We start from the raw sequence: 26,457 nt of genomic DNA, 5'->3' as shown, positions 1-26,457 counted from the left end.
TACCTACTTGGGCAACCTACCAACTGGGGCACCTATAAACTTGTGAAATGACATCACCTGTGAGTAATTGGATGTAGCTAAATAGTTATCACTTATATGGTCTTCACATAATATGTAGAACTGGTATTTATTACCGTACAGGAGGATTTTTGTCTGTGTATAGTCACTTTTTATGTAGTAACAGTATGGTGAAAATACTGCATACGCCCCTGCTATAGGCACATTTGGTCTCAAGTTTTTCCTGGTGTATACGCCAAATGTTACATGTTAAATGTTACATCAACAGAGCCATATGGAAAATGTAGACTGCAAGCAAGGACTTCTGGCAAATCCGTAGATCACTCATTTTAGCAGCAGGCTATGGTGTTACCGAGAGTTTCAAAGTGGATCCTGCCACAACAAAGAAATTATAGTTTCTCTTTATTTTAATTGCAAATCTTATAGGCGCATTTTTGTAAAAATGACAAAAATGCTTTCAGGATTTATTTCGGGAATAGTGATATATAAAATTAAAAAAAATTACATAAACATTTTAGTTATAGGAGTACTGGGGTGCTAAACAACTTATCCCCCATCCAACGCAGTCTGACCTCCGCGATCTCCCGCATGGTGCCCCACTCTCCGCATAAGCAGAGCTGTGTCGACCTTCGCACAAAGCTGTGATCGAACAAGCCCCCCATTGCTTCTCTAAGGGAGAACTGGAGATACAGTGTTTGTGTATCTCCATCGCTTCCATAAAAATACATGGAGGGGGCGTGTTGACCACCACTTTGTATGGGGGTCACCAGTCTCCTTGCACAGAGCAACAAAAAAAGTGTATTAACCTCACCTGCTCCAGCCCTTCTGGTTTACTAACCCTGATGATGAGCTGTTTCCCCTTTCCTGCTGATGTTTAGAACACACTGTAGCCTTGGGTATTGGCTGCAGCAAGTTAAGTAAAGGCCAGACAGCTCATCATCTGGGTAAGTAAGCAGAGGGACCAGGGTGGACAGAAGCATTGGCGATGGAGCAGACGAGGTAAATACAGTGTATTTTATCATCTTTTTGCCCTATCAGGCAGCAGTTCATTTATTTCAATGAAACTGGAGAATCCTTTCAAAAGTGGGTGTTCCCCAAACTTATATTTATGCCTCTTCACGTGTACAAAACTTTTGGTGATAAACAAGACGAAACTTACGAATAAAACTTTTCCCACATTTGGAGCATGAAAATGGCCTCTCCCCAGTGTGAGTTTTCTCATGAAAACCAAGGTCACACTTCCTACCGAAACGTCTCCCACATTCCAAGCAGCAGAATGGTTTCTCTCCTGTATGTGTCCTCTGATGAACAAGAAGTTGCTGCTTACGTGTAAAGCATTTGCCGCACTCAGAGCATGGAAATGGCTTCTCCCCTGTGTGGATGAGCTGATGATGCAAAAGGTTAGATTTACCAGAAAAACATTTCCCACATTCAGTGCATGAAAAAGGTCTCTCTCCCGTGTGTGTTTTCTGATGCTTGACAAGATCACTCTTTGTTTTGAAGCTCTTCCCACATTCAGAACAAGGAAATGGCTTTTCGCCAGTATGAATAATCTGATGACGTACCAGACTTGATTTCTTGGTAAAGCATTTTCCACAGGCAGCGCATGATAATGACTTTTTACCCATGGCAGTTGTCTCTTGTGGAATAAGACTTGATTTTTTTTTAAAGCAGACAAAATATGGAAACAGATCATTACATGTAGGAGATTTTGCATTAATATTTGTTGTACTATGTGATAGAAGTGTCCCTGCTATATCAGCTCCACAAGGGACCTGAGTTTCCTCAAACTCTGCAACATCTTGTCTGTTCACGTCACAAATAGTAGATAAAATTGGACCTTCTTCGACAGCCCTGTTATACTTCCCATCTCCTACAAAATACAAATAGAAGCAGAGGTTTCACATTCTTTATGCAGTATATTAATATATATACAAAGGTCCATTAAAGGGGTACTCCGCTGCTCAGCGTTTGGAACAAACTGTTCCGAACGCTGGAGCCGGCAGCTCGTGACGTCATAGCCCTGCCCCCATCATGACATCACGTCCCGCCCCCTCCCATAGACTTGCATTGAGGGGGCGGGGTGTGACATCATGAGGGGACAGAGCTCCTGGCACCGGCTCCAGCGTTCGGAACAGTTTGTTCCAAACGCTGAGCAGCGGAGTACCCCTTTAATTTCTTGGACCAACATGATGCCTGACTGCAGATTTTGTTGACTACTTAATGGATTACTGGAGTTTAAGTGTCTTTGCAAGAAATACATACAGTTGTGTGATGATCTATTGAAAAGATATTCTTCCAACATTGTATTAAGAATCAGAATTCCTTATAATAATAATAATAGCAGTAGTACAGTGGTCCCTCAAGTTACAATATTATTTGGTTCCAGGATGACCATTGTATGTTGAGTCCATAACTTTATGGAAACCTGATAATTGGTTCTGAAGCCCCAAAATGTCATCCAAAAATAGAAGAATAAGCGAGGATTAAAGAAAAGTAAGTAAATAATTAATACAGTTAAAGCAAATCCTTACATATAAAAATAAAACAAAGAAATTGTTTCTGGAAGCTGTAATCAATGTCTATGTAGAAGACAGGAGCTTCTTCAGGGTCCTGTATAGTACATGCAAGGTCCTAAAAAAGTTAAATACAGCCGACCTCACCTAGGGGAAAATGTATAAAAACTTGTGTAAAGAAAGAGTGGTGCAGTGGCCCACAGCAACCAATCAGATTCCTTCTTTCATTTTTCAGAGGCCTTTTCAAAAATGAAAGAAGCGAGCTGATGGGTTGCTATGGGCAACTGGGCAACTTTTCCTCTGGACAGGTTTTGATAAATCTCCCCCCTAGTGTCTAAAGGAGCAGCAAACCCTGGCACAGGTGAAGAGTAGTACAGAATATGTAGTACCTCCCTGTACTGTTGCAGGCGCCACAAGAAAGCCAGTCAGTGCATGCACTTCAGCCATACAGGTGTTTTACCAGTGAAATGCCCATTCTGATTGGTCAGATCTTTCAGCCATTGTTTCGCAGATCTGGACTGTCCATAGCATCTGGACTGTCCAGAAGAGATCATTGTATGTTGAAAATATTGTAACCTGAGGCCATTGTAAGTGCACATTCACACAACATTTTGGGGATATGGCAGCTGGATCCATCGGGAAAATTTAAAAACCAGTCGTGCCCTATCCCCGCCAGACTCGTGCCACATCCCCTTCAGACCCGTGCCACAACACTTTCATTCGAATGAGCCAGACAGAGTCCAAATTTTTTAGCCCATATCCACTTTTGTTGGCGGACTTAAAACCGTGGTCTGCAAAATTTTTAGGCAATAAAACTGATCTGGTTACGTCCAGCTCACTCAAATTAATGGGGTGCTGCATGGGTCGGGGGGGGGGGGCATACAGCAGCAACTGTTTTTCGAAATTCCCCCGCTGTATCCCCAAAACATGGTGTGAATGCACCCTTCAAATTGCGCCTGAATTGAAAAAACCCCAACTAACTCTCCATTTTGCTAAGAAAACCCCAAAAGGGGGCGTGACCGCCAGAAAAGGGGGCGTGGTCACAGAAAATGGGCGTGTTCCCGACATTTTCCCAAAATCCCAACATATTTACTAAAGTTTCCACAGAAAATGTGGTGGATTTCAGCTGAGGAAAACCCTGCAGATCAGAGCATGTGTAAAAAAAAAAAAGGAAAGTGTAGGGAAAGTGAAAACTGTAGGGAAAGCTTAGTAAATACCGTGGAAAATAAATTGTAGGGAATTAAAACCCACAAAGAAACCTACACAACACTCTTAGTAAATAAGGGTCATCATGTACATTTACTAGACAGTAAATCAGCACATGCATTTAAGTAATATAGGGCAGTACCAAGCCCCGAGCTCATTGACTGAATCTTTTCTCCGATCGAACATTCTGCAGATCTGGACCATCTGTGACTATATATATATATGTGAGACACCTAAGTATTATTACTCACCAGAGCTGACGGCACTAGGAGACTCCAACTTGTACTGCTCATCACTCCTGCCATATGCATCCTCTTCTTCATCCTCTAATACTTCAACTTTAATATCGATCAAATCTTCATCCTAAGTAATAAAACATACTGAAGTAGCTTACACTCCACTTCGATATCTCCTGTGGTAAGAATTTCATTCCAATCTACCTCACAGTCTTGTGAATTATCCTGCTTTTGCTTCGGACAATCCTTGGAATAAAGAGGGCTGGGATATCTTATTGGCCTACTTCTCCTAGTGGATTCAACTGTTTGGAAAAAGAAAACAGAGTAACATAATATATCATCTATAGGTAATGGGCGGACTAGGTGTAAAAAGGTTATTTTCTGGGGTTTAGGTGTCTCTGCAATAAATGCAGACAGCAGCATGAAGCAGAATGCCTTAAAATAATAAAGATGTATATGAATGTTACACAGCAAAAAGACCAACCAAATGGAGCCAAGACAGTTGTATTACATTACAGTCCAAAACCCCCCAGTAATTCAGCTAAATGTATACCCACATCATAAGTAATATAGAAAACTCCAACAAACAGACCTGAGCTTGGTACTTAGATTATCACAGAGGAGGAGTGAAGGCTAAAAACCTAAATTACTTTGGCCCCCTTGGCTCCAAAGTATAGAAATCAAAGAACATTTTAGAAATCAAAGAACATTTATTTTAGTTGGAAAATCCACTTTATTACAGGTTAAATAAAGCATTTACAGTAGACTGTGGTCTGACTGACTGTCGCTGTGTTTACACTACAGTGGTCCTATGATGACAGGACAGTACAAGCTGTCGCACAATTAAATATGAACCCCTTTACGATCGCCATATGTACATATTATTACTATTATTTATTAGCAGGAGACTGCATAAGGGTTTCCTCCTAACATTCCTCCAGCCCTCTGGCAGGGAGCACATGGTAAGTGTTCATACTGGTGTGGTTCTCTGTGGCAGTCATTGTTACTGTGATGCTTTGGCTGAAGGGTGGTGTGGCCCGGAGCCAGGGGCTTAATCGGGCAGCAGTAGGGCTGCCTGGCTACTGGGCCGTTCCCCCTGTGGGCATGATGTCTCTGAGACGGTGGTCGGCGTCCAATGCTATGGTAATCTCTCAACATAGCCATTTAGCTCCAGATCCTTTCTAAGCATGTCCATTACTGTCTGCCAGGTACGTACTAAAATCATCTTATGGTGGATAACCCCTTTAATGCAATGCAAAAGCACTGCATTGAGCTGTTGAGCTGCATAAGCAATCAAATGATTACTTATAAAAAGACCCCTAGGAGAATTTAAGTGTTTATTAGGGGGAAAAAATACTCGACTACAATGTTTTAAATCACACCTTTTACTCATTTTGGAAAAAAAAAAAAATCTTCATTAAATAAAAATACAAAAAAAAAAAAACATTTGGTATTGGCATGTGCAGAAATCTGAACTACTAAACTAATATTGTTATTGAAACCAACACAGTGAACTTCAGAAGCAAAAAAAATACTGATGGCCGGATTTGCTGATTTTTGGTTACATCCTAGAAAAAAAGGAAAGTGATTGAAAAGTGATTGAAAAGTCCTATCTACCCCAAAATGGTTCCTAGAAAACCAGATCATGGAACAAAACTGAGCCCTCACATAGCTCCATAGAGAGAAAAATACAAAAGTTATAGGGGTCAGAATAGGGCAATTTTTTATTTTTCTAAAAGTAGTAAAATAAATCAAAAGTTGTATAAATGGGGTATTGTTGTAATTGTACAGACCACAAATAACATGTCAGTTTTATCCTAAAGAGCACACTTTACAAAGTAAAAGTCCTCATATAGCTTTGTTGATGGAATCATTAAAGAGTTATGGCTTATAAAAAAGAAAAAATAGAAAATATAGTAACTTGTAATGTCAACTAAAAATAAGAAAATAAAAATATAAGCCAATAACTAATACAGATAAATAAAGTCCTTATTTACATATCCCTAATCTTTATATAAAAATCAGTAAGAACTGCTAGAAGTTGTAAATCAGGTTTTGTGTTGAGGACAGAAGGTTCTTTCGGGTCCTTACCTGATGTTCAAAGGAGCAGAGTGTCTCAAGTAAGAAAAGAGTAAAATAAGGAATTATCCATATAAAAATGGCAGATAATAGTCCGATTTTAGGTAAAAGTTGTAGGGGAAAGGGAAACCTGTTAGGCCATGTCTTCAACATGGAGGCCATCTTGAATGCCATCATGTTGGATTAGTTGGCCAAATGGTTATTTCCATGTTTTTGAGACACGATGTATATGTAAAGCAGCATTACTGTTACGCCTAGCGCTCCGGGTCCCCGCTCCTCCCCGGAGCGCTCGCTACACTCTCCTCACTGCAGCGCTCCGGTCAGATCCACTGACCCGGGGCGCTGCGATACCGCCTCCAGCCGGGATGCGATTCGCGATGCGGGTAGCGCCCGCTCGCGATGCGCACCCCGGCTCCCGTACCTGACTCGCTCTCCGTCAGTCCTGTCCCGGCGCGCGCGGCCCCGCTCCCTAGGGCGCGCGCGCGCCGGGTCTTTGCGATTTAAAGGGCCACTGCGCCGCTGATTGGCGCAGTGGTTCCAATTAGTGTTATCACCTGTGCACTTCCCTATATCACCTCACTTCCCCTGCACTTCCTTGCCGGATCTTGTTGCCATCGTGCCAGTGAAAGCGTTTCCTTGTATGTTCCTAGCCTGTGTTCCAGACCTCCTGCCGTTGCCCCTGACTACGATCCTTGCTGCCTGCCCCGACCTTCTGCTACGTCCGACCTTGCTTCTGTCTACTCCCTTGTACCGCGCCTATCTTCAGCAGCCAGAGAGGTTGAGCCGTTGCTAGTGGATACGACCTGGTCACTACCGCCGCAGCAAGACCATCCCGCTTTGCGGCGGGCTCTGGTGAAAACCAGTAGTGACTTAGAACCGATCCACTAGCACGGTCCACGCCAATCCCTCTCTGGCACAGAGGATCCACTACCTGCCAGCCGGCATCGTGACAGTAGATCCGGCCATGGATCCCGCTGAAGTTCCTCTGCCAGTTGTCGCTGACCTCACCACGGTGGTCGCCCAGCAGTCGCAACAGATAGCGCAACAAGGCCAACAGCTGTCTCAACTGACCGTTATGCTTCAGCAGTTACTACCACAGCTTCAGCAATCATCTCCTCCGCCAGCTCCTGCATCTCCTCCGCAGCGAGTGGCCGCTTCTGGTCTACGACTATCCTTGCCGGATAAATTTGATGGGGACTCTAAGTTTTGCCGTGGCTTTCTTTCCCAATGTTCCCTGCACCTGGAGATGATGTCGGACCAGTTTCCCACTGAAAGATCTAAGGTGGCTTTCGTAGTCAGCCTTCTGTCTGGAAAAGCCCTGTCTTGGGCCACACCGCTCTGGGACCGCAATGACCCCGTCACTGCCTCTGTACACTCCTTCTTCTCGGAAATTCGAAGTGTCTTTGAGGAACCTGCCCGAGCCTCTTCTGCTGAGACTGCCCTGTTGAACCTGGTCCAGGGTAATTCTTCCGTTGGCGAGTATGCCGTACAATTCCGTACTCTTGCTTCAGAATTATCCTGGAATAATGAGGCCCTCTGCGCGACCTTTAAAAAAGGCCTATCCAGCAACATTAAAGATGTTCTGGCCACACGAGAAATCCCTGCTAATCTACATGAACTCATTCACCTAGCCACTCGCATTGACATGCGTTTTTCCGAAAGGCGTCAGGAGCTCCGCCAGGATATGGACTCTGTTCGCACGAGGCGTTTCTTCTCCCCGGCTCCTCTATCCTCTGGTCCCCTGCAATCTGTTCCTGTGCCTCCCGCCGTGGAGGCTATGCAGGTCGACCGGTCTCGCCTGACACCTCAAGAGAGGACACGACGCCGCATGGAGAATCTCTGCCTGTACTGTGCTAGTACCGAACACTTCCTGAAGGATTGTCCTATCCGTCCTCCCCGCCTGGAAAGACGTACGCTGACTCCGCACAAGGGTGAGACAGTCCTTGATGTCTACTCTGCTTCTCCACGTCTTACTGTGCCTGTGCGGATGTCTGCATCTGCCTTCTCCTTCTCTGCTGTGGCCTTCTTGGACTCCGGATCTGCAGGAAATTTTATTTTGGCCTCTCTCGTCAACAGGTTCAACATCCCGGTGACCAGTCTCGCCAGACCCCTCTACATCAATTGTGTAAACAATGAAAGATTGGACTGTACCATACGTTTCCGCACGGAGCCCCTTCTAATGCACATCGGACCTCATCACGAGAGGATTGAACTTTTGGTCCTTCCCAATTGCACTTCTGAAATTCTCCTTGGACTTCCCTGGCTTCAACTTCACTCCCCAACCCTGGATTGGTCCACTGGGGAGATCAAGAGTTGGGGGCCCTCTTGTTCCAAGGACTGCCTAAAACCGGTTCCCAGTAACCCTTGCCGTGACTCTGTGGTTCCTCCCGTAACCGGTCTCCCTAAGGCCTATATGGACTTTGCGGATGTTTTTTGCAAAAAACAAGCTGAGACTCTACCTCCTCACAGGCCTTATGATTGTCCTATCGACCTCCTCCCGGGCACTACTCCACCCCGGGGCAGAATTTATCCTCTGTCCGCCCCAGAGACTCTTGCCATGTCTGAATACGTCCAGGAAAATTTAAAAAAGGGCTTTATCCGTAAATCCTCCTCTCCTGCCGGAGCCGGATTTTTCTTTGTGTCCAAAAAAGATGGCTCTCTACGCCCTTGCATTGACTACCGCGGTCTTAATAAAATCACGGTTAAGAACCGCTACCCCCTACCTCTCATCTCTGAACTCTTTGATCGCCTCCAAGGTGCCCACATCTTTACCAAACTGGACTTAAGAGGTGCTTATAATCTCATCCGCATCAGAGAGGGGGATGAATGGAAAACGGCATTTAACACCAGAGATGGACACTTTGAGTATCTGGTCATGCCCTTTGGCCTGTGCAACGCCCCTGCCGTCTTCCAAGACTTTGTTAATGAAATTTTTCGTGATCTTTTATACTCCTGTGTTGTTGTATATCTGGACGATATCCTGATTTTTTCTGCCAATCTAGAAGAACACCGCCAGCATGTCCGTATGGTTCTTCAGAGACTTCGTGACAATCAACTCTATGCCAAAATAGAGAAATGTCTGTTTGAATGCCAATCTCTTCCTTTCCTAGGATACTTGGTCTCTGGCCAGGGACTACAAATGGATCCAGACAAACTCTCTGCCGTCTTAGATTGGCCACGCCCCTCCGGACTCCGTGCTATCCAAAGTTTTTTGGGGTTCGCCAATTATTACAGACAATTTATTCCACATTTTTCTACCGTTGTGGCTCCTATCGTGGCTTTAACCAAAAAAAATGCCGATCCCAAGTCTTGGCCTCCTCAAGCGGAAGACGCCTTTAAACGGCTCAAGTCTGCCTTTTCTTCGGCTCCCGTGCTCTCCAGACCTGACCCATCTAAACCCTTCCTATTGGAGGTTGATGCCTCCTCTGTGGGAGCTGGAGCTGTCCTTCTACAAAAAAATTCTTCCGGGCATGCTGTTACTTGTGGTTTTTTTTCTAGGACCTTCTCTCCGGCGGAGAGAAACTACTCCATCGGGGATCGAGAGCTTCTAGCCATTAAATTAGCACTTGAGGAATGGAGGCATCTGCTGGAGGGATCAAGATTTCCAGTTATTATTTACACCGATCACAAGAACCTCTCCTACCTCCAGTCTGCCCAACGGCTGAATCCTCGCCAGGCCAGGTGGTCTCTGTTCTTTGCCCGATTTAATTTTGAAATTCACTTTCGGCCTGCCGATAAGAACATTAGGGCCGATGCTCTCTCTCGTTCCTCGGATGCTTCTGAAGTTGAACTCTCTCCGCAACACATCATTCCTCCTGACTGCCTGATTTCCACTTCTCCAGCCTCCATCAGGCAAACTCCTCCAGGAAAGACCTTTGTTTCTCCACGCCAACGCCTCGGAATCCTCAAATGGGGCCACTCTTCCCATCTCGCAGGTCATGCGGGCATCAAGAAATCTGTGCAACTCATCTCTCGCTACTATTGGTGGCCGACTCTGGAGACGGATGTTGTGGACTTTGTGCGAGCCTGCACTATCTGTGCCCGGGATAAGACTCCTCGCCAGAAGCCCGCTGGTTTTCTTCATCCTCTGCCTGTCCCCGAACAGCCTTGGTCTCTGATTGGTATGGATTTTATTACTGACTTACCCCCATCCCATGGCAACACTGTTATTTGGGTGGTCGTTGATCGATTCTCCAAAATGGCACATTTCATCCCTCTTCCTGGTCTTCCTTCAGCGCCTCAGTTGGCTAAACAATTTTTTGTACACATTTTTCGTCTTCACGGGTTGCCCACGCAGATCGTCTCGGATAGAGGCGTCCAATTCGTGTCTAAATTCTGGAGGGCTCTCTGTAAACAACTCAAGATTAAATTAAATTTTTCTTCTGCATATCATCCTCAATCCAATGGACAAGTAGAAAGAATTAACCAGGTCTTGGGTGATTATTTACGACATTTTGTTTCCTCCCGCCAGGATGACTGGGCAGATCTTCTACCATGGGCCGAATTCTCGTATAACTTCAGAGTCTCTGAATCTTCCTCCAAATCCCCATTTTTCGTGGTGTACGGCCGTCACCCTCTTCCCCCCCTCCCTACCCCCTTGCCCTCTGGTCTGCCCGTTGTGGATGAAATTTCTCGTGATCTTTCCATCATATGGAGAGAGACCCAAAATTCTCTCTTACAGGCTTCATCACGCATGAAGAAGTTCGCGGATAAGAAAAGAAGAGCTCCTCCCATTTTTTCCCCTGGAGACAAGGTATGGCTCTCCGCTAAATATGTCCGCTTCCGTGTCCCTAGCTATAAGTTGGGACCACGCTATCTTGGTCCTTTCAAAATTTTGTGCCAGATTAATCCTGTCTCTTACAAACTTCTTCTTCCTCCTTCTCTTCGTATTCCTAATGCCTTTCACGTTTCTCTTCTTAAACCACTTATCATTAACCGTTTCTCTCCCAAATCTGTTCCTCCCACTCCTGTTTCCGGCTCCTCGGACATCTTCTCCGTCAAAGAGATTCTGGCATCTAAAAAGGTCAGAGGGAAAACCTTTTTTTTAGTGGATTGGGAGGGTTGTGGTCCAGAAGAGAGATCCTGGGAACCTGAGGACAACATCCTAGACAAAAGTCTGCTCCTCAGGTTCTCAGGCTCTAAGAAGAGGGGGAGACCAAAGGGGGGGGGGTACTGTTACGCCTAGCGCTCCGGGTCCCCGCTCCTCCCCGGAGCGCTCGCTACACTCTCCTCACTGCAGCGCTCCGGTCAGATCCACTGACCCGGGGCGCTGCGATACCGCCTCCAGCCGGGATGCGATTCGCGATGCGGGTAGCGCCCGCTCGCGATGCGCACCCCGGCTCCCGTACCTGACTCGCTCTCCGTCAGTCCTGTCCCGGCGCGCGGCCCCGCTCCCTAGGGCGCGCGCGCGCCGGGTCTTTGCGATTTAAAGGGCCACTGCGCCGCTGATTGGCGCAGTGGTTCCAATTAGTGTTATCACCTGTGCACTTCCCTATATCACCTCACTTCCCCTGCACTTCCTTGCCGGATCTTGTTGCCATCGTGCCAGTGAAAGCGTTTCCTTGTATGTTCCTAGCCTGTGTTCCAGACCTCCTGCCGTTGCCCCTGACTACGATCCTTGCTGCCTGCCCCGACCTTCTGCTACGTCCGACCTTGCTTCTGTCTACTCCCTTGTACCGCGCCTATCTTCAGCAGCCAGAGAGGTTGAGCCGTTGCTAGTGGATACGACCTGGTCACTACCGCCGCAGCAAGACCATCCCGCTTTGCGGCGGGCTCTGGTGAAAACCAGTAGTGACTTAGAACCGATCCACTAGCACGGTCCACGCCAATCCCTCTCTGGCACAGAGGATCCACTACCTGCCAGCCGGCATTGTGACAATTACTAGTTACAATGTCATGTAAAGCAGCACTACTAGTTACAATGTCATGTAAAGCAGCACTACTAGTTACAATGTCCAAAATAAGACTATATGTATTGTGAGACAGAGGAAATACCATATTTCCCTAAGTTTCCTGTGGACACCAGGTTCCAGGAAGTGCATATCTCTTCCAAGGGAAGCTTTTGGCAAGTCCTATTTTTGAGCCTGTTTTTTTATGGGATAAAAAGCAGGTAGTTAGTGGGGCCTTTTTATTCAGGTTTTTCAGAAGAGCCCAAAGGACAGAGAATAAGGACAGGGAAAATAAATGGGCACTGTCATTAAATTTTTTTTTTTTTTTTTGCATATGATACAGCAGGTAAAATAAATAAGATTTATGTCACTTTCATGGCCTTATAAATTTCACCACTAGAGGGTCTCCTTTCTGGTCCAGACAGAATTCCGTCTGCTCAAAAACACAGACTTTGGTCTCCTGGCAGGAGACGAAACACAGGAAGTGCAGTCTGGCCATAGGCAGTGAATAGCACTCACTCTCCCTGTTTCATACACAGGCAGAGAGAGAGTGCTATTCACTGCCTATGCCCAGACCACACTTCCTGAGTTTGGTCTCCTGCCAATCCAGCAGGAGTCCAAAGTCTGTATTTTTGAGCAGATGGAATGCGGTCTGGACCAGAAGGGAGATCCCAAGTGGCCAGATTTATAAGGCCATGAAAGTGACATAAAAATATATTTTTTTTACAGGGATTAAATTACAAATCTTATTAATTTTACCTGCTTTATTATACCCCCAAAAAATATATATAATAATAATTTTAATGACAGTGCCCATTTAAGGTATTATTACTCACCAGGGCTGATGGCAGAAGTTTCCTCCTTGTATTGATCATCACTCCTGCCATATGCTTCCTCTTCTTCAAATTTAACATCAAGCAAGTCTTCATCCTTAGTGATAACCATAAAGCATACTATCTTAAGTGCTTATTAATATAAAAGGAGAATTTTTATTTGCACACTCCACATTGATATCTCCAGTGGTAAGAACTTAACTTAATTCTACCTGCCAATCTTGTAAATTATCGTGCTCTTCCTTTGGACAATCCTTGGAATAAGGAGGGCTGGGATATCTTACTGGTGTATTTCTCCTAGTGGATTCATCTGTTTGAAAAAAACAATGAGTACCATAATATATTATCTAAATGGGGTGATAAAAGTCAGTAAAAAGTTTTTTCCTACATTGTGATGTGAGAGGCTGGTCATGTTCTCTGACTTCCTTGTGCACATCCTTGTGACCTTCTAAATATTCCCAAACCTGTGTGAATGAACAATTACATCCTTCTAGGAACCTGGCAAGCCACATGATCAGGTCATCAACCATACACCGTCCCTGGTGTTACTATATAATGTCCCAGCTGCGCTCACCTCTCCAGTTAAAAGATGAACAATCTTGTTGCTGAGCTGTAAGATCTTCTGTTCATTGTTTTTCTCCTGTGTTAGCAAGTTCGAAGGGGGCACCATGATGGGACTTTGAGTCCTGTTCAATCTTCCTGGGCTATCATCACAACTCTCATGTTCATTAAATATCTTCTTTGTTAAAACATAACCCTACACATTAAGAACACTAATACATTTCTTGGAAGAGTCATATCTTACACTACATTGTACAACATAACCTTATTTTCCAATGCTCTAATTAAAGAAGCACTCGGCCATATAATGCTAACTCACCTTAAGTGTTCCTGCAATGTCATTTATTTCAATCCAGCTCAGCTGCATTATATGGTTGTAGGCAACAGGACATGATAAAAAAACATCTGGTCCTTTGCAGGTCTTACAGGAATACCCAGGAATCTTCACTTTATTATATAATAATACATATGCTTTATTAGAAATAAAAATCCAGAGTGCTTCTTTAAGCTAGGATTCCACTTGTTTTGTTTCTCCTGCGCTTTTTTCACAGAAAAAACGCCAGTGCAATTTCCTGCATCTGACTTTTTTCTGGCGTTTTTGCATTTGAGTGGGACTTGCATTTTTGGCCCCTTTGGCGTTTTTTTTCAAAATTTGTTGGGTACCAAAAAAAAAGGATGCAGTAGGGATGGGAAAAAATTTATTTAATAAAGTGTGTGTGTTTCACAATTTTTTTCTCTATTTTTTACATTTTTTAGGAAGTACTACTACTCCCAGCATGGAACAGACTGTTCTATGATGGGAGTAGAAGTACCTGTACTAATAGACATATCGCCCTGGGTGTTACTCCTGACACTCGATGCGATCATCGATAAATAGCGGAGATGCGGAGCGGCTATGTACAGCGCTCGCATCTCTGCTCTGTACTCCGGCCAGTGATGTGAATAAAACATCACTCATTCATATTTTCCACCCAGAGTGGGGATTGGCCGGATGGTTGCAGCCAATCACAGCTCTCAGAGGGAAATATGAATGAGTGAGTGGCCAGCCAGAGTATAGTGCAGAGATGCGAGAGCAAGAGAAAGCAGCTTCGCATCTCTGCAATAGATAGGACAATCGCATCGGGTTTCAGGAGTGACACCCGCTGTGATCTGTCCTTTTCTGCAGGCACTACTACTCCCCACATGGAGCACACTCTGCTCCATGCTGGGAGCTGTAGTACCTGCATAAATAGACAGATCGCAGCGAGTGTAACTTCTGGCACCTGTTGCGATCTATTAATGCAGATACTACAGCTCCAAGCATGGAGCAGAGTGTGTTCCATGTTGGGAGCAGTAGTACCTGCAGTTAAGGGCATATCACTGCGGTTGTCACTTCTGACACCCGCTGTGATCCTCCTGTATAATGTATAGATGCGGGCGGCCGCTTTTCTATGGACCCCTGCACTGGCGTATATATACACCTATTCATATATCTCACAGAGAGCTGTGATTGGCTGGAACCATCTGGCCAATCACAGCTCTCTGCGGGAAATATGAATAGGTGTTTTTATAAGGCAGTGCAGGGGACCATAGAAGAGCGGCCAGCCGCATCTATACATTACACAAAAGGATCGCAACGGACCTGGAGAACAGTGAGTTCCATGCTGGGAGTAGTAGTACTACCTAAAAAATTTTTTAAACAAACAATAAAAAGTGAAACACACACACTACATTTTTATTATCCTGCCCGCACACATAAATTGATCCCTGTTTAAAAATTTCGTTATAAAAAAGATAAATTTCTTTACAATACAATTTTTTTCCATTACTACTGTATCTTTTTTATTATAACTTTTTAATGGTACCCTACGAAATTGTATTAAAAAAGGTATCTCCATCACTTTTTTGGATCGCTAAATTAAAAAAAAAAAGGATAAAAACCGCCTGCAAAAACACCAAAGTTAAAACCCACATGGCGTTTTTCGTGGCGTTTTTTTAAACTCCCATAGACTTCTATTGGAGAAAAACGGCACGATTTTGGGGGAAAAAACGCCATAGCCTCAACATTTAGCAAAACCGCCAAGGAGCTGAAAAAGAGTAAAAAAAAAAACACCAAAAGGATAAAACTAAAAAAAGCAAAGTGGAAAAATAATTTTGCGTTTTTTCATTGACTTACAGCTAACATCTGGCCTCAGCGTTTTTTGGCTGAAAAAACACCATGCGGCAGAATTGCCATTCCCCCCCCCCTCCCCCCCCCCAAAAAAAACAAGTGGAATTCCAGCCTCAGAGCCTACTTCTGCTTTACTAATACAGATATAACAGTGAAACCTTTGAGACAACAACCCAAAAAAGCACAATTGTCATCTTCTAGGGGGTGGTATGCATAATAAATATGAAACTGAAAATCTGTCAATAAAAATCGTGACTGGATAAAGTGTGGTCTTCTAGAAGAGGTGGTCTTTTGGAGAGGTTTTGCTGTAAAATGTCACAGAATACCTCACCTCCCAGTTGTATTTCTAGCTGAATTCCTCACCTCTCCGGTTAGCAGATAGATGACCTCAAGGGTTAGATTTAATATTCTCCCAGCAATCTTGTCATCATTTATGTCCATTGTTGCAGGAAAAGGAACCTATTTTGTATGAACAGAAGTTATTGGTCAAGATTCATATTAATAGCATGTGAAAACATGAAGCAGCTGTAATGTCTGTTTTGGGTTATGTTCAGACTGCCATTTGATTTTGGTGGTCTGAACAGTTTTATGTTCCCTGGCCAGGGAATAGTTAAAGCCTTTGGCTTTTCATCCAATAGCTCTTTGGGTGTGTCTAGATAAGGCCAGCTCAGTCTAGCTTCTGAGCTGGTGATTAACATCATGTCTTGCTGCTACTTGCTTGACATGCTGCTATGGAGCTCTTGGTGAAAAACTCTTTGTTTGAGCTTTATATCTACTATTTTTGCTTTAGCAAATATATATATATATATATATATATATATATATATATATATATATATATATATATATATTCTGTGTGGTTGATCTGATCTTTTTCCTTTTTACTTGTACCTGTTTGTGAACAGTGTCCTGTTAGTATTTATATCCTGTCTGGTATATCTGGTTGTCTAGTAGTTTTTCGTTTCTGGCCTGTGACTGACTATGTATTTGTGTTTTTACTCCACTCCACTTTAGGGCAGGAAGGGACCGGCACCCAGTTGTTGATCCATCGTTTAGGATGGATGGGCAAGTAGGCAGGGAGAGTGGTTTTAGGCTCAGTTTAGGGCTCACTCTCCCTGTCTCTCCCAGTCAATCCTGACAACAGCATTGCAAAGAATCTTTAGTATTAAGACAATACTCAAACAATAATAATGAAAGATAATAGTATACTTAAAGAGATAATCTGGGGACTAAATTATACCCTATCCACAGGCTCCCCTACAGGTTCAGCTAATCGCCGGCCCCACCAATTTCATAGTCAGTGATAAGCTGAGCTAGAGTGTTTTGTAATGGGCCCGGCCTTCTTCTTGGTGCTTGGCCCATTATATCACACTACCTCTCAGCCTATCACCAGGCGTGACAGAATATAGCTGTGGCCAGCGATTAGCTGAGCCGCAGTGTAATGTGTCAGGCATCAAACACCAGAAGAAGACCAAACCGGGGGACGGGAGAGTGATCTCATTGACGCCAAAGGTAAGCTATAGGGATAGTCTGAATGAGGAAAATCTACCCCTGTCCAAAGGATAAGGGATTAGTGTCTGATTGAGGGGGTCTGACTGCACAGTTCTAGTTCTCCTCATGCATGGAACAGGGTTGACATGCAACCTCCATGCATTTCTATGGAAGAGCCAGAAACACACAAGTGTCAGGGTCCGGACTGGTATGCGGGCTGGACACGTGAGTGGATCCTCTGTGTCAGTGAGGTGATGGCGTGGGCCGTACCAGGAGAATAGAATCTAAGAGGTTACTGGTTTTCACCAGAGCCCTCCGCAAAGCGGGATGGACTTGCTGCAGCAGGTAACCCCCAGGTCGGTCCACCAGATAGCGACTCAACCTCACTGACGGCTGAGACAGGCGCGGTACACAAGGACAAGGCAAGGCGAGGTCAGACGTAGCAGAAGGTCAAGGCAGGCGGCAAGGTTCGTAGTCAGGGGCAACAGCAAGGGTCTGGATACACAGGCTAGAGATGCACACAAAACGCTTTCTCAGGGCACTAGGGCAACAAGATCCGGCGAGGACAGGAAGGGGAAGTGGGTTTATGTAGTGTTTGGAGGTAATTACACTGATTGGGCCAGGCACCAATTAGTGGTGCACTGGCCCTTTAAATTTCATAGAGCCGGCGTGCGCCCTAGAGAGCGGGGCCGCGCGCGTCGGGATGGAGTTGAAGGAGGACGGGGCAGGTGAGAGGATCGGGATGCGACCCCGCGGGCGGGCACGTCCCGCCACGCGGATCACATCACCGCCGGGGACACCAGAGCAGCGCCCCCGGATAGCGGGACTGCCTGGGGTGCTGCAGGCAGAAGAACGCCGCGAGCACTCCGGGGAGGGACAGGGACCCGGAGCGCTAGGCGTTACAACAAGTACCCTTGGTCTGTGCACAAAAAGAGCCAGTGTCATGCAGGAGATCATGGGGGGGGGGGGCCCTGCAGTCAGCCCCCTCGTGATCAGACCAATAGGGGGATAGATTTTCCTAAACCAGAATACCCCTTAAAGGTTTATTACTTTAGTGGCTGCAGCCTGGGCATAATAGCAAAATAAAATAAATTCCCAAAGTTCTACTTTAAATTTTACCTGTCACCAAATAAAACTTTTAATATAGTGTTCCTTGTGTAATTAGCAGACACTTCCCCATTCACTTGCTTTTAAAATTATCAACATAAATATGTTTAGTATCAAACGGAGTAAATTTAGTGAAGCTTAAGAATGTTGCCCATCATATAGTACATCATTTGCAAAGTAACAGAACTAGTGCAATAACAAAGGATTAATGCCATATAAAGGTCAACTTAAACCAAAATCCAAAGGGGGGAGGGGGGAGGGGCCAGGAAGGGAAAGTTAGGGGGGGGGGGAGGAAGGGTCAGGTACATAGAAGCTCGGTACATAACATAAATATGTTTAACCCCTTAACGATGCAGGATGTAAATGTACGTCCTGGTGCGGTGGTACTTAACACACCAGGACGTACACTTACATCCTGCACATGACCTGAAATCAGCAGCCAGGGATACGCTGGTAATGAAGCACATCAGCGATTGCGCTGATGTGTGCCATTAACCCTTCAGATGCCGTGATCAATACAGATCATGGCATCTGCAGCAGTGCGGTCACTAAAATGGATGATTGGATCGCCTGCAGCACTGCCGCGGGGATCCGATCATCTAGAACAGCAGACGGAGGTCCCCTTCCTCGGGTCTTGTACTCTGGTCTGTGATCGACCACAACAGAGCAGTAAATAGCCGATAATACTGATCAGTGCTATGCCCTATGCATAGCACTGTTCAGTATCTGCAATCAAGTGATTGCAATAAATAGGGGACTATGGGGACATAAAAGGTATAAAAAAGAATGTAAAAAATAAAAGGAAAAAAATCTGAAAAATCCCCTCCCTCAATAAAAATTTAAATTGTCCCTTTTTCCCATTTTACCCCCCAAAAGTGTAAAACAAAATAATTAATAAACTTATTTGGCATTGCCGCATGCATAAATGTCTGTACTATCAAATTATAATGTTAACCCCTTAAGGACTCAGCCCATTTTGGCCTTAAGGACTCAGACAATTTAATTTTTACGTTTTCATTTTTTCCTCCTCGCCTTCTAAAAATCATAACTCTTTTATATTTTCATCCACAGACTAGTATGAGGGCTTGTTTTTTGCGCGACCAGTTGTCCTTTGTAATGACATCACTCATTATATCATAAAATGTATGGCGCAACCAAAAAACACTATTTTTGTGGGGAAATTAAAACGAAAAACGCAATTTTGCTAATTTTGGAAGGTTTCGTTTTCACGCCGTACAATTTATGGTAAAAATGACGTGTGTTCTTTATTCTGAGGGTCAATACGATTAAAATGATACCCATTATTATATACTTTTATATTATTGTTGCGCTTAAAAAAAATCACAAACTTTTTAACCAAATTAGTACGTTTATAATCCCTTTATTTTGATGACCTATAACTTTTTTATTTTTCCGTATAAGCGGCGGTATGGGGGCTCATTTTTTGCGCCATGATCTGTACTTTTTTTTGATACCACATTTGCATATAAAAAACTTTTAATACATTTTTTATAATTTTTTTTTAAATAAAATGTATTAAAAAAGTAGGAATTTTGGACTTTTAAAATTTTTTTTCGTTCACGCCGTTCACCGTACGGGATCATTAACATTTTATTTTAATAGTTCGGACATTTACGCACGCGGCGATACCAAATATGTCTATAAAAAATGTTTTTTACGCTTTTTGGGGGTAAAATAGGAAAAAACGGACGTTTTACTTTTTTATTGGGGGAGGGGATTTTTCACTTTTTTTTTACTTTTACTTTTACATTTTTTTACATTTTTTTTTACACTTGAATAGTCCCCATAGGGGACTATTCATAGCAATACCATGATTGCTAATACTGATCTGTTCTATGTATAGGACATAGAACAGATCAGTATCATCGGTCATCTCCTGCTCTGGTCTGCTCGATCACAGACCAGAGCAGGAGACGCCGGGAGCCGCATGGAGGAAGGTGAGGGGACCTCCGTGCGGCGTTATGAATGATCGGATCCCCGCAGCAGCGCTGCGGGCGATCCGATCGTTCATTTTAATCGCGAACTCCCGCAGATGCCGGGATCTGTATTGATCCCGGCACCTGAGGGGTTAATGGCGGACGCCCGCGAGATCGCGGGCGTCGGCCATTGCCGGCGGGTCCCTGGCTGCGATCAGCAGCCGGGATCAGCCGCGCATGACACGGGCATCGCTCCGATGCCCGCGGTTATGCTTAGGACGTAAATGTACGTCCTGGTGCGTTAAGTACCACCTCACCAGGACGTACATTTACGTCCTGCGTCCTTAAGGGGTTAATGATCCCGTACGAAGAACGGCGTAAACGTTAAAAAAAAAAAAAGTTTAAAAATGGCTGCTTTTATGTCACATCATATTCCCCCAAAAAATTATAAAAAATGTACTAAAAGTTTTAAAAAGGCAAAATGTGGTACCAATTAAAAGTACAGATCACGGCGCACAAAATGAGCCCTCATACCGCCGCTTATACAGTAAAATGAAAAAGTTATAGGTTGCCAAAATAGGGGGATTTTAAATGTACTAATTTGGTTAAAAAGTTTGAGATTTTTTCAAAGTAGTACAATAATAGGAAAGTATGTGATCATGGGTATCATTTTAATCGTATTGACCCACAGAATAAAGAACATGTCATTTTTACCATAAATTGTACAGTGTGAAAACGAAACCTTCCAAAATGTGCACAATTGCGGTTTTCTTATAAATTACCCCACACAAATAGTATTTTTTGGTTGTGCCATACATTTTATGGTAAAATGAGTGATGTCATTACAAAGGACAACTGGTCACGCAAAAAACAAGCCCTCAAGCCCTCTGTGGATAAAAATATTAAAAAGTTATCATTTTTAGAAGGCGAGGAGGAAAAAAACGAAACTGCAAAAATAAAATTTGCTGAGTCCTTAACGACAATGGACGTAAATGTACGTCATGGTGACGTGGTACTTAACGCACCATGACGTACATTTAGGCGCTGACATGATCGCGAGCACCAGAGCGGTGCTCGCGTCATGCCCGGCAGGTCCCGGCTGCTATCAGCAGCCAGGGACCCGCCGGTAATGGCGGTCATCCGCGATCGCGCGGATGTCCGCCATTAACCCCTCTGATGCCGTGATCAATACAGATCACGGCATCTGCGGCATTGCGGTACTTTCAATGGATGATCGGATCGCCCGCGGCCCTGCCGCGGGGATCCGATCATCCAGCATGGCGGCCGGAGGTCTCCTCACCTGGCTCCGGCCGTCTCCCGGGGTCTTCTGCTCTGGTCTGAGATCAAGCAGAAGATGACCGATAATACTGAGCAGTGCTGTGTCCTATACATAGCACTGCACAGTATTAGCAATCAACTGATTGCAATGAATAGTCCCCTATGGGGACATAAAAGGTATTAAAAAAAAGAAGTGAAAAAATTTGAAAAATCCCCTCCCCCCAATAAAAAAGTTAAACGTCCGTTTTTCCCATTTTACCCCCAAAAAGCAAAAAAAAATAATTAATACACATATTTGGTATCGCCGCGTGCATAAAAGTCTGAACTATTAAAATATATTGTTAATCATCCCGTACGGAAAACGGCGTAAACGTAAAACAGGGATGTGGAATTTCTATCGCCCGATGCCCGGGACTAGCAGTTTTGGGCGCCGGGCAGGTGAATTTGTCCGGCCCTTAGCCCGGCTTCGGGCAAGCAGGGCCGGACCTGACAAGTGCGGGGATCTGCAGTCTGTATGGAGCGGGCTCCCGACTCCTGCCCGTTCCATACTCCATCTGCTCTGCAGATGTGCGGGGGGAGATGAGGGGCCGTGGCTTCTTTCTCCCTGTGCAGACCTGCGTCCTCTGCCTCCACTCCCCGCACGTCTGCACGGGGAGATGCTTGCGGCGCTCACAGGGGAGTATGGCGCGGACTCGGGATTCCTGCCCGCTCCATACTCTGCAGCCCCCGGCTGTTCTCAGTAGCCGGGGGCCGCCGCTAATAGCCAGCATGCGGCGATCACCGCGGCTGGCTATTAACCCTTTAGATCGCCGCTGTCAAAGCTGACAGTGGCGTCTAAAGGGAGATGTGAATGCTCCCTGGTGGGCTAGTGGGGTGGATCGCCCCCCTGCAGCGTGATCGCAGGGGGGAGATCCATTATGAAGGTAGCCGGAGGACTTACCTCTGCTTCCTCCAGTCCCACTCTGTCATTGATAGATCCTGGCTGGACTAGGCTCTATCAATGGATCACAGAGCAGACAGATTAATAGAGTTCAATAGAATCTATTCATCTGTCTGAGGAATCGAATGATTCCTCATAAGTCTAATAAAGTGTCAAAAAAAAAAAAATAATAATAAATAAAAGTTTTAATAAAAGTTTGAAAGACACATTAACCCAGTGGTCTTCAAACTGTGCCCCTCCAGATGTTACAAAACTACAATTCCCAGCATGCCAGGACAGCCGTTGGCTGTCCGGGCATGCTGGGAGTTGTAGTTTTGCAACATCTGGAGGGCCACAGTTTGAAGACCACTGCATTAACCCCTTCCATGTTAAAAGTTCAAATCACCCCTTTTTCCTATATAAAAACATGTAAACATAAAAATAAACATATTTGGTATCGCTTCGTGCGTAATTGTACAACCTATTAAAATATAAAATTATGTATCCCGTACGGTAAATGTAAAAAAAAATACCAAACCACAGATTTGAAATTTTTATAATATCCCAGAAAAAAAAGTTAAAAATCGATTAAAAAGTCAGATCAATGCCAAAATGGTACCGATACAAAAAACAGATTATGGCGCAAAAAATTAGCCCTCATACAGCCTGGTATGCGGAAAAAAAATAAAGCTACAGGGGTTAAAAAATGGCAATTAAAAAAAATTAGAAAAAGTCCAGAATTAGTAAAACATGACGTAAACGATACAAATCTGGTATTTTGCTGTAATCAGGCGCCTAAAGTATAAAACTAACATGTTATCTGACCACAAGGTAAATGGCGCAGGAAAGAAAAACCACCAAATCTGCAAAATTATCTTTTACTATTTCAATTTCACTTCCCTTAATATATATTTATATATTTTTTTGGTTCAGAGAATGTTATTAAAAAATTAAAAGGTATCATTATAGTAGGTAGTTGTGGCTATTATAGGGCGAGGAGGAAAAAACGAGAGCGTAAAAGCGAAAATTGGCCGGACAAGTGGATCGTCATGAGGGACAAGTAGATTTTGCTCCATTTTAGTCCCGTGGACAAGTAGTTTTTTATAAAATTTCCACACCCCTGGTAAAAAAATAATAAAAGTCCAACATTGCTGCTTTTTTGTCACATTTTATTCAAAATTTTTTTCAATTAAAAGTAAAACCTAAGCAAAAGTGATACTGATAAAAACTACAGATCATGGCACAAAAAATGAGCCCTCATATCGCCCCATATACGGAAAAATGAGAGTTATAGGTGGTCAAAATAGGGAAATTTCAAACATACTAATTTTGTTAAAATGGTTTGAGATTTTTTTTAAGCGGTACAATTATAGAAAAGAATATAATCATGGGTATCATTTTAATCGTATTGACTCACAGAATAAAGAAAACATGTCATTTTTACCGGAAAGTGTACAGCGTGAAAACAAAACCTTCCAAAATTTGCTAAATTGCGGATTTCTTTTCAATTTTCCCACATAAATAATATTTGTTTGGTTGCGCCGTACATTTTATGGTAAAATAAGTGATGTCATTATAAAGTACAATTGGTGACGCAAAATACAAGCCCTCATATGGGTCTGTGGATGGAAATATAAGAGACTTATGATTTTTAGAAGGCGAGGAGGAAAAAACGAAAATGCAAAAATAAAATTGGTCTGGTCCTTAAAGGGGTAGTCCAGTGGTGAAAAACTTATCCACTATCCTAAGGATAGGAGATAAGTTTGAGATCGCGGGGGGTCCGACCGCTGGGGCCCCCTGCGATCTCTCTGTACGGGGCCCCGGCTCTCCGCCGAGATAGCGGGTGTCGACCCCCGCACGAAGCGGCGGCCGACACGCCCCCTCAATACATCTCTATGGCAGAGCCGGAGATTGCCGAAGGCAGCGCTTCGGCTCTGCCATAGAGTTGTATTGAGGGGGGCGTGTCGGCCGCCGCCTCGTGCGGAGGTCGACACGCCCCCTTCCCGCCGGCTGTCGGGGCTCCATACAGGAGATCTCGGGGGGCCCCAACGGTCGGACCCCCCGCGATCTGCAACTTATCCCCTATCCTTAGGATAGGGGATAAGTTGCTCACCACTGAATCACCACTGGACTACTCCTTTAAGGCAAAAATGGGCCTGGTCCTTAAGGGGTTAAGGTCCAAATGGGCTGAGTCCTTAAGGGGTGAAAATGTAATAGAAAAAACGACCACTAGGTGGCTCTGTTCTGTTCCCTGCCAAAATTAATACGGTGAGTTTGGTCTTCTCCCGACCTGGCAGAAGTTCGAACTCAGGAAGTGCTTCTCTGCATGGCGCTTGATTGACAGCTGCACAGAAAGTGAAAGCTCCACAGATTCTCACAGAAAGCTGCGCAGACTGAAAGCTGCGGGAAAGCCTCACTGATAGCAAAACAGAAACATGCACAGAGCCTGAGGTCTTCTACTCATCACAACGCTGCAGCAATGTGAGGGGGGCGGAAGTTGTACCCCAGAAGGCTTCAGTGATGTCATGCCTGCTGGGAAACGGCCCACTTTCTCCTGTTGGGAAATTGCACTATGGGAGATGTACTTATGCACTATGGTGACAGGTACTTATTAACTGTGATGCTTGCATTCCGTTCCTAAACCAGGACGAGCAGAGTGACCACCCTTATATGGCCCAAATAAGATTCAGCACCCTGGACCGTTTTCCTTTAGGTGCTGTAATAGAGATACAGCTGAACATAAACCCAGACAAAGCTATGGATAATACATGAGATACATACCTAATACTGCACCAAAGCCCACACTGCAGCTGGGACTATAGTTCCCTTTATACAGGAGACATTACATTGACACTCAGGTCTCCTGTTACAGGAAGAAACAAGAACAGAAGATACTGGACTCTTGAGGCTAAAGGACCTGCGATGATGTCACGGTCATGTGATCAGGGGGGGGGGCGTCACCGGAGCAGTTATCATGTGTGCTGTGTGTGCTGTCATGCAGCAGAATGGGGACTGTACAGAGAACTCTGCATTATAAACGCTGGGTGTGTTTAACCCCCTGCAGGAGTAATGTGGATGATGCTGTAATAACAGAGTTCTCTCTATATATCAACAGCCTTTGGCTGTCCAGGCATGCTGGGAGTTGTAGTTTTGCAACAGCTGGAGGCACACTAGTTTGGAAAACCCTGGTGTGATGAGGGCAGATGTTGTTACCCTCGGGACAGATAGCATTAACCCCTTGTATTCGTTTAGCCTAAAACCACCCAAAGGTATACTGCTGGATCCTGGGCTAGGCACGGGGGCAATAAAGACTCCGACGCCAAGTTACGGATAGCAATAGCTTTACTGAGGGAAGACAGTTGGTAAAAAGTCTATACAGTTCAGCCAGGGCCCAAGGAGGTGACACAGAGACCTGAAGGGCTTGCTGGGACTTGTAGTAGGACTGGACAATTGAATGCAGACCACGATTTTCAGTCTATGTCAAAAATCTGACATGCTAAGAAAAGGACCAGATCGTAGTCACTAGCAGAGTCCGCAGCCCCATAATAGTTAATGGCTCCGTATCTGTCAGTACCTGTCCCTGCACAGATACAATTTCAGGCTATTTGAGCTTCTGAAATTGTATCTGTGCAGCGGACACTCAAATCGTGATGTGAATCCAGCCTAAGAGAGAGAAGCTCCACCCAGGGCTTATATGGGGGAGACTAGCAGGGAGCCCATAGGTCACTCTTGGGATCACCTGGTCACTGGTACCTCCTGGGTAAGAATCACATGACGTAACTCTTACAACACATTTTATAATACAATACAGTGACCCCCCAACCTACGATGGCCCCGACATATGATCAAATCGACATACGATGGCCTCTCAGAGGCCAACGCATGTCAATGTCAGCATCGACATACGATGCTTTTTTATAGCGGGGCGATCGCATTAAGGGCTATCTGGCAGCGCCAAATGCTTAAGCGGCTGCCGGATAGCAGCTTAATGTTCCCCGTGTGGTGCAGTAAGTATTACTTACCCCTCCACGATGCTCCGGGGTGCCCTCCGGGTCCAGCGCTGGTCTTCCGGTGTCTTCTCGGCCCTCTCCGATTACGTCAATACGCTGCTGCGCACGTCATCCAATAGGAATGGCGTACGCAGCGGCATAATGACGTCGCTACGCAGGCCCAGTAAGGCCTTGCGGAAGACAGAAGAGGACCGGAGAAGACAGCAGAGGACCGGAGAAGACAGCGGAG

The 26,457-nt window shown here is 44.7% G+C and overlaps 1 protein-coding gene across 2 annotated transcripts; it reads right to left on the bottom strand.

Moving 5' to 3' along the window:
* Positions 1–436: 436 nt before the first annotated feature.
* LOC130282823 (oocyte zinc finger protein XlCOF7.1-like) lies at positions 437–25,155 on the bottom strand. 2 transcript variants are annotated; one of them, XM_056531630.1, is made up of 9 exons: positions 25,000–25,155; positions 15,850–15,945; positions 13,351–13,533; positions 13,165–13,240; positions 12,989–13,086; positions 12,780–12,873; positions 4,181–4,278; positions 3,992–4,103; positions 437–1,891 (listed from the first exon to the last, which is right to left on the bottom strand). In XM_056531630.1, exons 2-9 carry the CDS (start codon positions 15,925–15,927, stop codon positions 1,125–1,127), a joined length of 1,506 nt encoding a protein of 501 aa, XP_056387605.1. In that variant the 5' UTR covers positions 15,928–15,945; positions 25,000–25,155; the 3' UTR covers positions 437–1,124. The 2 variants fall into 2 exon arrangements, with proteins under 2 accessions (XP_056387605.1, XP_056387606.1); XM_056531631.1 differs by lacking the exon at positions 25,000–25,155 and having other exon boundaries at positions 15,818–15,948.
* Positions 25,156–26,457: the final 1,302 nt, after the last annotated feature.

The sequence above is a fragment of the Hyla sarda genome, chromosome 7 (assembly GCF_029499605.1).
Source record: "Hyla sarda isolate aHylSar1 chromosome 7, aHylSar1.hap1, whole genome shotgun sequence".
In the NCBI taxonomy this organism is placed as follows: domain Eukaryota; kingdom Metazoa; phylum Chordata; class Amphibia; order Anura; family Hylidae; genus Hyla; species Hyla sarda.
The sequence above is the reverse complement of the archived record's forward strand: the minus strand, read 5'-3'. Positions and strand labels throughout refer to the sequence as shown.